This window comes from Epinephelus fuscoguttatus, linkage group LG3 (assembly GCF_011397635.1).
Source record: "Epinephelus fuscoguttatus linkage group LG3, E.fuscoguttatus.final_Chr_v1".
Taxonomy (NCBI): domain Eukaryota; kingdom Metazoa; phylum Chordata; class Actinopteri; order Perciformes; family Serranidae; genus Epinephelus; species Epinephelus fuscoguttatus.
Window position 1 is genome coordinate 32881113 of NC_064754.1, and position 14917 is coordinate 32896029.

Here is a 14917-nt window from a genome sequence, read left to right on the forward strand (position 1 = left end):
AATTTTCACTTTCAAAACTTCTACATGTTGGTAAAAGAAAAGTTGATGCAACACATCCCCACTTTTTTTAAACGTTTTGCGGGCATCAAACTCTGAATGAGCATGTATTGAGAAACAAAAAACAAAGTTTATTAGTTCATCTTGTCTTTGTCCTCTGTTCTGCTGACTATATGTTAAAAAGGATTTACAGGTCATTGCATTCTGTTTTTATTTATGTTTCACACAGCGTCCCAACTTTCCTGAGGTTGTATTGAATTATTGGTTGAACTGTCTATTCTAAATAATGGCTCAATATTATGATACTGAGCTCATGAGAACTGTGAGGTCAGGATTTGACAAATTCATGTAGATTACTTTACAAGGTTCAGATTAATAATAATTGCTGGCCAAGTTATTAAATTGATGATTAAAAAATCAGCAAAAGCAGTTGGTGTCTATGTGACATGGCACAATTAATCATATGTTGATGTAAACTTACAAATATTACAACAACACATCTGAAAGTCCAAATCAAGTTGATATATTCTAATGTACTTGTAGCCTGAATTACAGTCTGTGCTTAATTGTTAATAACTGTTGATAGTTGCTGTATTAATAGCAACAATTCTGTTAAAAGTGATGTGGCCTCCTTGACATTGTGCTGAGGACCTGCAGTGCGATCTCCCCTTTAAGTGAAGCTTGGACATTAGTGAAAGCTCATTAGGGAGCTATTTAATCCCTGAGAAGATATACTTAGATAAGCCTCAGGCCCTGCACACTGATGCTGCTGCACAAAGTCAAAAAGTAGACACCAACAAAATGATTAGTGAATTTCAGAGACAAAGAATGGATGAACATATCCTTTTTCAGAGCTGAAAAAACACTGAGATAAACTGCAATTTTGAAACTTCATCCCACAAGTCCCAATCAATGCCTATTCTTAATCTGCTATGAAAAAACAATTTGTAATGGTAAAACATTTACTAACATGTTCAAAACCAACTGTGCTGTGGAAGGAGCATTTCAGAGTCAAGTTGGACTCTATTAGGACATTAAAGCAAAGACACACCGCAGCTACACACACAAAAAGCACACAAATATATATGATTCTCATACCACACTTGGAAATCTCCCTTTCAGCAGGAAGGACTCTGGCAGGTAGTCAGGTCTCCCAGTCTCTGAATGAATATTCCAGTAAATCGAATCCCACAGGAGAAAAGTCCCGAGAGCTCAGAGTTCAGACTGAAGGTCCCAACACTAAATCCTCAGTGAGATTTTCCTCCCTCGACCGAGGTGGAGCTCCAAGATGCCAGGTCAGAAGCCGAGGACCTAGGGCTCCTCCCTTCCTCTCAATGTTCCTCCCCCCTTTGATGCTGCCTCCCTCCTTCCCTCCTGCTTCAGTTTACCTTTCCCCTCATCTTCCCTCTGTCCATGCCATCTATCACTGTCCATCTTACTTTCTTCTTCTCTCCACCCCCACCTCCACCTCCTCCCACTTCCCCCAGTGTCATGTATCGTTTTTTTTCCCATCCCGACACCCAAGCAGAGGGGTCTTACACAATGAGCTTACAGCTTGATGGTGGTATAGACTACTTTCCTGTCAGATCATAGTGCTGAGCCCACAGTCCCTGACAACTATCCAAATTACTCTGATGCAACACACTCCACCAGGGTCACGCTGCAAGATATTGGTTAGTTGTGTTGTAACAGAGTTTTATAACTTTTAAATCAAATCAAAATTCAAATCAAGTTTATTTATATAGCACATTTAAAAACAACTGCAGTTGACCAAAGTGCTGTACAAGACAAAAAACAAGACAAATATATAGCAATATGAAATGTACAGAAATATAAAACAGAATAAAACTGGTGAGAACAATTACAAACATGAAGAGATAAGATGAAATGATAAAATACTGAAATCACTACAGACAACCAAAGGCCATTGAAAACATGTACGTTTGTAGATTTCCTGAAAGTGTCAGTGGAGCATTTGATTAAGAGGGGAAGGCTATTCCAGAGCTTTGGAGCAGCGACTGCAAAGGCACGATCCTGGTATGGCTATGAACATATGGCATGAGTGGTCCTAAGTGACTGACTATGATGGCTGTGGTGTTGGGGGGACCAAAAACAATAACCTCTGTTTTGTTATTGTTTAACTGAAGACAGTTCGTTGCCATCCAGGATTTCACATCCTGGAGGCAGTTCAGAATGGATGTGATGGAGCTGGAATCCCCTGGGTTTAACGGAAGATAAATTTGTGTCGTCAGCATAACGGTGAAAAGAGACTTTGTGCTGGCGGAAAATGGAGCCTCATGGAGGCATGTGCAATGCAAATAAAATGGGCCCTAAGATGGAACCTTGAGGTACACCACAAGTGATCTGCCCGTATCACTTGTGGTGTACCACAAGTGATACAGGCAGATGAGGAGGAGAGGCCCCCAATTTTACAAGAAAAAGACCTGTCCGATAAATGGGAGGCAAACCACTTGAGGGCCTTTCCCTGGATGCCAACCAGTTCTTGAAGATGGTTCAATAATATACAATGATCAACAGTGTCAAAGGCCGCACTGAGGTCTAATAGTATTAAAATGGCACATTTACCTTTATCTACAGACAGCAGTAAGTCATTTGACACTGATGAGCCCTAAAACTTAACTGAAAAGACTCCATGATGTTGTAGTTAGCTAGATGAGACACATGCTGAATGAGGGTGTCAAACACTTTAGAGTGAAAGAAGTATAAAAGGCATTATTTTCATTATTTTGGTTCACATTTATTGATACTTTTGCACAGATTAAAATGCATTTCCTTTATGTGCACATTTGACCATTGAGTGATTTCTTATTATATTTCCGTACCTCCTTCCACTTTAGAACATCATTGTGCAGTTTTCTGCACCCAAATTGCAGAAGAGGGTGTAATGTTTGCACCATATTTTTCAGTAACAGACAGTTTTCAATGTGAGGTCTCCATGAATTCTGTCTTTCATTTCTTGCATGTCTTTAATTGGCTTCGGATGAACACTTGCTCTAAAAAGACAATCCTGAATCCTTCGTTTGTGGCACAATAATAAAGCCTCCTGACACATACTAATCTGGACCTTGTGGGTCCAGGATGTGGGTCCCAGGGCATGAGATTGATTATGAGACTATATATATAGCGGTATTAACTTTCACTCTTTATTTTAACAAAGGAAACAATGAGTCATATGTATAAGTGTTTCACTGAATAATAACAATAAAAAGTAAAATAATTTAAAAGGAAATGTGGACATTCAAATAACATTTTGTGTGTGTGTGTGTGTGTGTGTGTGTGTGTGTGTTGTATGTGCACAGTTTAGGTCAGATCAGGGCTTTACACAAGAGACCTGTAAGCTTCAGAAGCCACGTGAAGGTGAGGTGAAATGATGTGACCTATTCTGTTACGTAGCGTGTCCCTAGCTGCGGTGTGTGTGTGTGAGAGAGAGACAGAGACAATTATCCCACTCCACTGGCTGATTATAAATAGATCAGTTTTAATTCAACAATAAAGAGAGAGGGAAGTTATTGTAAAGATGGAGATTTATAACCATATTAAACACATAACCCTGCTGGGATTACATCCAACCAAACCTACCTTTTGTCTCTCACCTCCCACTGTGTTTATCCAATTAAACAGGAGCATACTTAATGAAGTGGGCAGCTAACTTTCTCTCACATGCAAAATGTTGCTGTTGATGGCTGATAATCAGTCTGTGTCCTCAGCCAGTCAAGCTCCATTACCCTCTGGGAACAGAGCAAGCCTTTCCAAAAGTCTGCGCATAGGATGATGAAGCTCTAAAGGTTGTCTCTGGCTGTATGTCCAGGTGGTCTCAGGACTCTCTGGGACTATGTCACATAAAGGCAACAAGAGAAAATACAAAGTATGCAACAATGACTTTGTTAAAATGGTGTTGCATTCTCTCTTTAATAACTATAATCTACATATTTCAACAGTAAAACAAAGCAATGCCACGGCCTCAGGTGACACTTGGTTTGGTGCAGAGGTGTTTGACCTCAGTCAGGATTCTGCATTTGGGCCATAGCTGCTATATTAAGGGCTATGTAAAGTCCTGACAGGGCTAAACTCATTACACAACCAACCAATCTAACCTAACCTCCTTCTAGGTAGGCAGGTACATTGCCTGCAGAACTTGAAATAAAAATAAGTCTCTTGGCATGCAGAAGTAACCTCAGCAGACCCTTGGTAGCTGTTGCAGGATAAGTTTACGTTGCTCTTCTCTTTCGAAAACAAGATCTAGTAGTGGTTGGCTTTGCGATAGCTGAGCAACTGTACAAAGATGTAACCTAATAATATGTGCAACTGAACATTAGCACAACCTAGATAGAGTTATAAATGTAAACCTTGATTTGGCATTAAACAATTTGCACAATACAATACATTATTTGTTTGTTTTTACATTAAGGTGAGAGAAGCAAGTTCCTTTCATTGGTAGGCCAGGCAGTCAAAAGTGAGAGATATTCATCTTCTTCTGTGAAGCTGGGCTCAGCAGCAGCTTATTGGCTAAAGCTCGTGCCTGAAATAGCTGCTAAGTCATATAGTTAGAGACCCTCTATCTGTGAGCAGGTAATCGGGAAGAGATCTATATAACGAGTCTATAAATAGAAGAGAACAATATCATTTATCTAATTTACCCTAACGAGAAGCCCTGATCCCCTTAGTTACTGTTGCTATGCCTGTCAAACAAAACAAAACAAATGCAGTTTACAATGATAATGGTGGCAGCTTCCCAGAAGTTGTAATTCAATTGTTTGGCCACTACGTCAAATTGGCTTTAACACCTGGCGTTGTTGGTGGGGGCTTGGTGGGGATGATACCAATAACATTATACTGATATCATATGAAATGAATATGGTAAATGGACTGCAGTTGTATAGTGCCTTTCTAGTCTTCCAATCACTCAAAGCACTTTTACACTACATGTCACAGTCATCCATTCACACACACATTCAAACACACTCGTGGCCAAGGCTATCATACATGGTTCTACTCACTACTCAGTAACTGTTCACACACTCTCACACACCGATGGGTCAGCCACTGGGAGTAATTTGGGGTTCAGTTTCTTGTCCAAGGATACTTCATCATTCGGACTGGAGGAAGAGGGGATCAAACCGTTGATCTTCTGAATAGTGGATGACCCTCTCTACCACAGTAGTAGAGCCACAGTAGCCCAAACCTAAACCTACTGGTGAGTGGAACACGTGTGGCAAATTCAAATTAATTTATTTTGAATGTAGAGTGAGTGTCTAATGGATAACTGCTTGACAGAGACAGCAAACTTTTTTTCCCCAACTCCACAGGTGTAAGAATAAATCTCAGAGAAGGACATCCCTCTCTGTGAGTCTTTTCATTGAGGAATTTCTGCCACACAGTGACTAGTTCCACCTCAAGGCTTGCCATTTTTATCTACACAGAGTTGGAACTGGGTAAATGAGCCCCTTAAATTGACAGTTCACAAAACAACAACAACATATTTTTCCTTTTATATGTAGTGCTATTTATCAGTTTTGTGTGAGTTGCCAAGTGTTGGAGATATGAGCCTTGGAGACATCTGCCTTCTCTCCAATATAATGGAACTTGACGGCACTCAGCTTGTGGTGCCAAAATACTCATGGACAACATGGACAAGAGGCTCATACTTGTAACAGCGTGAGATGTAAACATTAACCCTATGGGCCCTAGGCCTTTTTGGGGTATTTTTACTGCCTTTACTTTTAAGCTCATATCACAGTCATTATAATGGCTACATACACATGCTATATCTTGGGGGGGTTTTTTTCAGGACAATCTGGGCTAACCAGGTGTGCCATCATTACATGTCCTTCTATGTGCCTGTATTTTATATTAATTTTTATATCAATGAAAAAAAAAAACAAATCTGTATGACTAAATTCTAAACTAAATTCTTACATTTTTACATGTATCTCAACATAGCAAATTGGAAAATGACATATTCTGCCATATATGAAGAGGGGAGACTCTCTGGAATCTGGCAATATAAGAACCATGATGGTGGGACATTCTGTCACTTCACAGTTGTCCAAAACATGTGGTTTGTGCCAGGCGCACATGATTGCCAGTATTTTTTCATTATTGCAGGAAATTCCATTGACTCATTCACAAGTCAAAAATGTGTTATATCTGAAAGAAACATGCAATATTTACATCTAAGATAATAGAAAAATAGTCAACCAAGTGCAATGATGTCCTCCAAGATAATATTCGTTTTTCAGTTTCAGTTATATATTAGGGGGACATTTTGGGCATTGGGGGGGACATGTCCTAATCAATGTATATGGTGACTACGGCCCTGTCAGCATGCATAATTAGGCTGCAGTTGTCTGGGTGCACAAAGGTGAAGTGGCTGGTCTTGTCATACAAAGTTTGATGGAGTGTCAACTGGACAATATGGAGATATTTACATCTTGAAAGCCGGACTACAAATGTGGATAGACAGGGAGAAACACACACAAGCCTAAGACGTGGTAAGATACGATATTCCTCACTATATGAAGTGACTGATAACAAGATCTGTATAATGGGTTGTAAAGAAATTCGTCAGGTTTTTATTTTCTAGACACTTGATCTGTATTTATAGCGTGATGGGATGACAGCACAATGATGTGATGTGATGGTATCACTGGAAAGCTCTGCTCCTGCACTTTCATGTGATATGCGTGTCATTTCTGTGCATTTGTGAGTAATCCATCCAAGAGTAATGTGTGTGCAGAGCTGTATGAAAGCTCTGTTATACATAATTTTAGTGTAACATTATCATTTTTTTTCGCTGTGAAAACATTGGACTACCGACAAGTGCTTGGTCTTCTTGGAAAGCTACGATTCTGCTGTTTCATGTGATATGCGTGGCTTCTATGACGAACAGTTGCGGAAAAAATCCATAGAGAAGAACAGGTGTGAAGCTGGACGCACTACGCGTCGTTCGGGCCCATAGGGTTAATCGTGTCCTCCAGCAACGTTAGCTAGCTCCGTGGTGTTACGTGAGCTAGCAGTAGATGCACGCTTCCTCCTGCACAGTGATACAGTTGGCAGGTGTACAGTGGTACAAAGAAAATAGTTCCTACATGAAACTGCTCCCAACAAGGTCTATGGATTATCTTGAGTATCTGGGTCATGATTTCTGCAAAGAGACATTGCTGTAACGTTTTTCAAATGTAACTCTTTGGCGCTTTGAGCACCACAAGCCTAGTGCCATCTAGTTCTATTTTATTTGAGAGAAGGCAGACATCTCTTTAGCTGATATCTACAACACTCGACAACTCTCTTCAAAACAATTTACACTGATAAACAGCACTACATATAAGAGGAAAAATATTTATTATTTATTATTATATTATTATCTATTTATTGTATTTTTGATTTGGGTTGAACTGTCCCTTTAATGAAATGAGATACCAACAGATGACATGAAGACTTTGCTATTGTTTTTTCTGAGACAGAGCACCCAACTGAAGTTCAGTGCACCTGTTTCCTCTCGTGAACCGCAGCTGACACATTTTATATGTAAGCTGGAGCAGACACAGCTCTGTTAAAGCTCTGTGGTGAGGGTCATTATATCATTAGCTGAGATGGCAGGTGGAAAGACAACCCATGCAGCCTATACTGCCATGAAACTAAAGGCTTAAGATCTGACAGACAACTTTTTATAATCTTGGGAAAATCCTCTGATCCTCAGATACAGAGAGCAGGATTACTCCCGATCCTGCAGCCGCTGCAGCAGACAAGAGTTCAGCGCCTTGCTTAGGAGCATGTTCGCTGAGGAGAACAACAGCCATTTGAGTCAAAATACTCAAATGGCTGTTGCTCGGTGAACTGTTGTTGTCAGTGAAAAGACCTGGAGTGTTTCATGCCTTTAGACATTATGATAAATAACAATTCACTATAATAGCAGCTGGATGGACTCACAGAGCTCTCCTATCTGATGTCAGTCAGAGACGGTTGAAAAATCTGGTTCTGAAAAAATCCAGCTTTCCAACAGAGAAACTGCTCCATCTAGTGGTTCATGTACAACATTACTTCTATTTGTGATCCAGAAAACTGCCAGAAATCTTCAGTTTTTCTTTCCATAACATTAGAAAATGTAGACTTGTTGGCAGGGAGCTGAAACACACAGTGGGACATTATCATCCAGCATTTTGTCTGAGAAGTATTCACTCACCTTTAATGACCTCTCTGTTCTCATTGTTACCAACTAAGTTTCTAAACTGAGCTGTTGTAAATGTTGTTAAGATCTTGCAGACCTTCGCCTTGTTAAACTGGGATAGTATCTTACTGCACTCAGGACTCTGTGTGCTGGTAAAACAGTCCAAACATAACCATGTAACGTTAACACCTGCAACAACAAATGTGTTCCTTCGTCTGCAGATGGTGTTTACACCAAATCAGCTGGAGACCCACTCGACCTGATCCACATCTAAAACATGAGATTACAGAAGTTTTATGTTTTCATTAAGGAGTCTGTGGTGTAAAAGAATTTATAGTTTTGAAGGCTTTGAAATGTACAGAAATGTAGGTTGCAAAACTGCATCAGTGGTTTGTAGCTAGGATTTCTTTTTTTTTTCCTTTTTGTAACTATTCCAGTTTCATTGATCACAATAATGTCACAGAAGTGCAGATTCTTAGGGACCACGTCTGATGCACCCTAAAGGTATGACACGTTTTTATATGCATTTTTTAATTGTTATTTTTTTATGTATCATTTTTGGCAGGAATAAATGAAGAGTAATTTTTCAAAAACAGATGACAGTCATTCTTAAAATGATTAAACTGCCAGTTTGATTGATATATCTTTGAGTGCACATAAAAAACATGATTAACTTAAAAAAAAAAAACCTTAGAGATATCTTTTCAAAACAACCACTTCCCGTCTGACTAATGCACATATCTTCTTCTTGCAAATGAACCCTTCATATTCCTTCCTGCAATTACTATTTATTAGCCTCCATAAATATATTCAGAATATCTAATGCAGATGTATATTACATTATTCCTTGTAAAGATTCACATAGATCACCTAAATATTAAAATGTAGATACTTCCAAATCTAAAATAATGTGCACTCACCAGGGGAATGCAAACACAAAAAATATCATAGCATAGTATGCTATTTGACAGAAACCTACCCAACATCTATAAATAATAAAGCTACCATGACCATGAGAGTACTTGTACACCATGGATGTTGGGTAAATAGAGTGAGTGGATCTGAGCATCAAAGCAAAATTGCAAAGACAAGGAACACAGGAGGGAGGGAATTCAGGCAACATTTTATTTGGATGCTTCATCTTTTCAGAACATCATAGATCTCAACAGAGTCACAACAGATGTCAACATGTTAAGTGTATGTAAACGTCCTTTATCTTGCAATCGTGATGAGAGGGCGCCACTGGTGCCAGAGCAAAGATGTGAGGAGGTGGGTTCATGACCAAAACAATGTAAACTGGGAGAGTGGGCATAAGGCTGTGTCCCTGTTCTGATGCAAATAATATATGCACATGTCTTCTTTTTTCTTTTTGGAAAGTGTCAGGCTCCAGTAGTTTTATTTTTGCTTCTACTTCTAGTATACAATTCCCTGCCTGACACCACCAACTTAAATCAATGAGCAGGTAGAGGAAGAACACAATGACTGTTTGGCAAACGGGCTCTGTGATGTCACTGTTAGGTGACGAGACGACTAGTAGCAGCTTCATGTGTTTAATATTAATTTAATCTCTACAGCACAGGTTAAAACCATAGTGCAAAGTATGTTTAGTAACAAGTGGCTTTTATGCCACTTTAGAAGGCATCACACTGAAACTACTGCTGAGCCTCCTGTGAGATAAAGGTGGGTTTATCAAAGGGCCCATTTGCCAAGAAGTTAGTGTATAATGTTAAGGTGACTTTTAGAAAATTATAAATGCTTTGGCAAAGAGTTATCTGTTTGAACACCAGCTGTGATATATTCAAATTAACAGCTAGTAACTGATCCTCACTGATCGTCCATGACTTCAGTGTCAGAAATCTCAGCAGCATCCAACAAAATTACCATCACACACCTGTGTGTGTTGCTTTAAGCTCCTTGTGATTTATCCCCAGAGGAATCTATTACATTTCCTCTTAAATTAAGTGCCTTTTCTCCCCATGTCAAAGCTCTCTGCCCACCTCAGCACTACTTCTTCTTCTTCTTGCAGTACTGATCCACCACCTCTGGCAAGATGCTCTCGTCCTCCTCCACGTCCTCCGTCACAGTCTTACCAACCAGCTCGAAGATGTCCTCAGGCGCGACGCCCTTAGGCTCGGCCACCTTCACCGTCAACATGTCCTGAGTCAGAGTGGTTCCTTTGGGGATCTTCACCTTGGCCACCAAGGATTTTCCTAGCTGGAAGAAAAGAAAGAAAGGACTGATAGCTCAAATGTTTCCTTAACAGTTCTTTATCTTTCTGAACAAATTTCGCTTTACTGCATTGAAAACAGTATCTGAGAGAGGATATCTCACCTTATCATGGCACGCCTTCTCACAGGGTAGCATCTTTTTGATGCCGTTCCCCAGCGCCCTCTCCACCAGTCGGATTGAACGAACCAGCTCTGCAAGCTCACTGGGCAACAGCGAGGCCTCATGATCACTTCCTTTCCACGTCTTGTCCAAGGTTACATGGCGCTCCACGACCTTTGCCCCCAGAGCTACAGCTGCAATTGAAATGCTGGTCCCAGACTCATGGCCAGAATACCCAATGGGAATGTCTGGAAATTCCTTCTGGTATTCCTGTAGTTGACAAGTGGATGAGTGTTACTCTTAAATGTCTTACTGAGAGGATTGATAGCACTGTCATATTTCTCAAAAGAAAATTAAATTTAAAGCTAGAGTCAGCTGCCAGCTAGCTTAGTTTAGCATACGGACTAGAAACGAAAATACAGCTAGTCTTTGGACTGTGGGAGGAAGGCGGAGTGCCCGGAGAGAACCCACGCTGACACGGGGAGAACATGCAAACTCCGCACAGAAGGGCTCCCACACCCGGGATCAAACCGGCAACCCTCTTGCTGTGAGGCGAGAGTGCTAACCACCACACCACCGTGCCGCCCACAATGTTTTGTATTACACAATATATCAAGTAAATAAATTCTGTTTATTTTGGTTATACGGGTCACTAAAACTAAGAGTTAAAAATGAAAAATAAACAAATGATTAAATAAACACTAGCAGCCAGTTAGCTTAGCTTAGCATTCAAGATACTGGAAGCAGCCAGACTGCTCACCTGCCTAAAGTAACAAAATCTGTCTACCAGCACCTCTAAAGCTCACATTAACAAATCTTGTTTGTTTAATCTATACAAAAACTGAATATAAACATAGAGGCAGTATATTTATAAATACATACAGAAATGAGAGTGGCTATAAGGCATCTAAATCTCAGGGTAAGTAGCAAATAAGCTTTTTTCCCAAAGTGTCAAACTGTTCCTTTAATGGATTCAACACAGAAAGATAGATTCAAATTTATAAAACATAAGCATGATGTGATTAAATTGTGGACTGGCTAAAAATACTCACCGCAGTGAGACATTTAATATTTTAAAGGCTCCAAAAATGAATAATGCAGCTGCTGAAAACATTTCATTTTGTGTTTAACAGAGATAGGTTAAGAAATCTTTAAAAAAATACATTGTTTCTATACCGACCTTTTAAATATAAAGTAATATTTAATTCTGTTCTCACCGCTATCACTCTGAGGTTGACGTCCTCAGCTTCCAGAGGGTAGGCGCTGGTGCACTGCAGGATGGCAAAGTTTGGGTTGTGCGCCTTCACTATTTTGTAGACATGACGCATCGTCTCCATGCTCTGCATCCCGCTGGACACCACCATGGGACGTCCTGACACAGACAAGAGGGCAACAGCATGTTAAGCAGAATGTCTAATGTGGGCAGATGGCAAAATGCAACACTACTCTTAATTCTTACGGAGTTCCTGTAGTTCTTTTAGTTTAAAGTGTCAAATTTTAGGCATTTCCATGAATATTCCCGGTCAGTGGGATAAAAGCACTCCCCTGTTTATAGTAGGAAAATTAATTTGGGTGTGAATTCCAAGAAGTGTGTGTGTCACAGAAAAAACAGTCCACACCTAAAAGAACAACATTCAGGCTTGCTCTCTCTCCTCCACAGTTTTTATTCATTTCTTCTGAGGACCAAGACATGTGTATTTCTTTCTTCTTTTATTGCTCTTTTATTGTTTTTTTAACACCGTATTTGTTTATATGTAACACTATCTGAGCATTAGTATGTGTTATAAAATGCACTGTACATCTGATGATTAAATCTCATACATTTTCCCAGATATAACAGCTCACTCTCACCTTTCTTGGCAGTCTTCTCCAGATAAGGGAAGTTGTTGGTGTCTCCAGAGCCCACTTTAAAGAAAGGCACATTGAGCTCATGGAGAAACTCCACTGCCATCTGATGACACACACACAAAAAAATTGTGGTTAAACTTAAACCTGACTAAAACGTCATAAAACCTTCAGTAAAAGTCTCTTTGTTACCTCGTCCATCCCTGAGGCAGTGAAGTAGATCCCTACTTCCTTGGCATATTCCTGCAGCTCCCTGTACTGCTCATGGCTGAACTCCAGGTGGCGCTTGTGGTCTCCGTAGGTTTTTCCCCAGGAGTGGGCAGAGTTGTAGGGGCGCTCCAAGGCCTGCTTGTTGAATTTGTAATCTAATTCACTTTTCTGGAATTTGGCACAGTCAGCACCACAGTCCTGTGAAGACGGATATAAGTTAGCAATAAAAAAGACAGGAAGCTTGGAAAATGTAATAAATCATAATAATATTTGACTTAAATTCACAGGAAGCTTCATGGAGAGGACTAGCTCATGTGGCACTGCTTAGGGGGGTCAGTGTTCAATTACTACACTGCTAATTAATTTTATTTTAATCTATTTCAAGTGTAACAAAGTTTTTTTGTCCACTGGGTGAACTGAACATGGAAAGTGTACTTTTTCTTTCTAAAAGCAAGCATGCCACTCAACATATATGGAGAATAAAGTTCATTCATGAATTAATAATGAACAAATACATTCAGCTGGGTTTAAAGGGAGCTCTTCTTTCAAGGAAATTCCTCTGGAAACTGAAATAAAAGCTTATTAACAACACAACTAAAAAAAAAACTTGTCTCTATTTCCCCTGTAACTGATACCAAAATACATTGTTCTTTCAGGAAATGTCCAGGAAAAAAAATAAAGCCCTACTTAAAGTAGCCACAGTGAAGTTTGTTTTATTCTGAAAATGTGAGTTTTTGACTTTATATGTTTATCCTTAGTCCTAGTTTCTTACTTTTAACTGAATACATTAAAAACAGGCATGCACAGTTGCTTCAGTACAGACATAGTAACCTAATACGGCCACTATGTGCCAGCCGTGATTAGACAAACCAAACTCCATTCATAAATCTGCTAATTTAACATTCGGCGACATGGCTACACATCTTTCTACAGATAGCATTCGGAGCGATTTGCATACAAATGCTCCATAAATTAACACATAAAACCTAACTATTAATTTAAATATTAAGGTCGGCAAACACGCACCAGCTCAGTTAATGTGCTGTTAAAAGTAATGGTTCAGACGAGGACGATGCAGCGACCAAGACTTTTAATTGACACATTTTTGAATGGAGTTCTGAGCATGTTAGTCCCCGTATGTCCTGGCTGTTTAAGATAAGAACAGAAAAAAATAACATTTTTAGTAACAATTAAAATAAAGCGATACGTGTCTGTTTTATTACCTTTGCCATTTTTATCATTTGCTTGGCAATCTCAATGTCTCCCTGGTGGTTTTGTCCAATTTCGGCTATGATGAAGCACGGGTGACTTCCTCCGATCATCCTGCCGGGGCACAGCTCAAACTCTAGAGGCATTTTGTCCACAAAAAGTTAAACAAAAAACAACCACAGAAAGTAATAATGTAGCAGAGATCTTAGACGAGGTGGAAGCGGTAGCTGTGACTGGGAAAGCCGACCGGAACAGTTCATGTGCTGCACATCCAGGATGTGAGAGGGACTTCCGCGTTGTAGTTTAACGTCAAAGCCGGATGTCCTTTAAAAATAAAAGCATGAGTTTATGCATGTGTTTGGATTACAGGTGAAGTAGTGGATCATGAAAACAAGTATTTAATCAGTCACACGACTAATATGAAATGTATAAAGAGCAAAATGTATAATAAAATTGAACAAAACATTAATTATGATGCTGTGGCAACTTTTCCAATGGGTTTGCAATACTCTTGAATATTTTGGGTAAACAGAGTCTTAACAAAAAGCAAGGAGAGGCTGGTGAAAAATTCTCCCATGCGCCTATCCCAACTCAAAACTGAAAACAAATAAAAGATGTCTCATATAAGCACAGTCGGTACAGCTGTCATGCACATTTGAATTTCAGTTTCTTTAAGTAAAATAGACACACTCAGGAGCTGCATTAACAGTTGATATGTGGTGAATGAAGGAAGACAAAGTGGAGTAATTATCCAGCAATATCACACCCATATTTTTCACTACTCTTTGAGAACTCTTAGATGAGAAAATAAAACCAGAATGCAGAGCCTTTAACATATTTTTTATTTCCAAGATTAACCTTTCAGAGACACCATTGCAATTAACATAAGTTGTTGACAGTAACATTTTATTACGATTTACTCCTGGGAAATTAGGCAGGGACAAATCCTTTTGAATAGCGATGAAATGTGGAAATTTACCAAGCAAGCCAGGGTACATAACTCATTTTTGACAGAGCTAGTGTTGCAGAACATGCAGGAAAATGCCTGTGTCATAAAGAGGAATGCACATGTGGCTTCACATCCCACATTTGACTGTTGACACATTTGTGAATTGTAGTGCAAATCACCACACCCTGCTA

General features: G+C 39.6%; 1 protein-coding gene across 1 annotated transcript; it reads right to left on the reverse strand.

The window, feature by feature from the left end:
* Positions 1 to 9296: 9296 nt before the first annotated feature.
* nansa (N-acetylneuraminic acid synthase a) lies at positions 9297 to 14060 on the reverse strand. Its single transcript, XM_049571751.1, has 6 exons — positions 13792 to 14060; positions 12551 to 12766; positions 12365 to 12464; positions 11731 to 11885; positions 10517 to 10783; positions 9297 to 10399 (listed from the first exon to the last, which is right to left on the reverse strand). Exons 1-6 carry the CDS (start codon positions 13921 to 13923, stop codon positions 10190 to 10192), a joined length of 1080 nt encoding a protein of 359 aa, XP_049427708.1. The 5' UTR covers positions 13924 to 14060; the 3' UTR covers positions 9297 to 10189.
* Between the last annotated feature and the right edge of the window lie 857 nt (positions 14061 to 14917).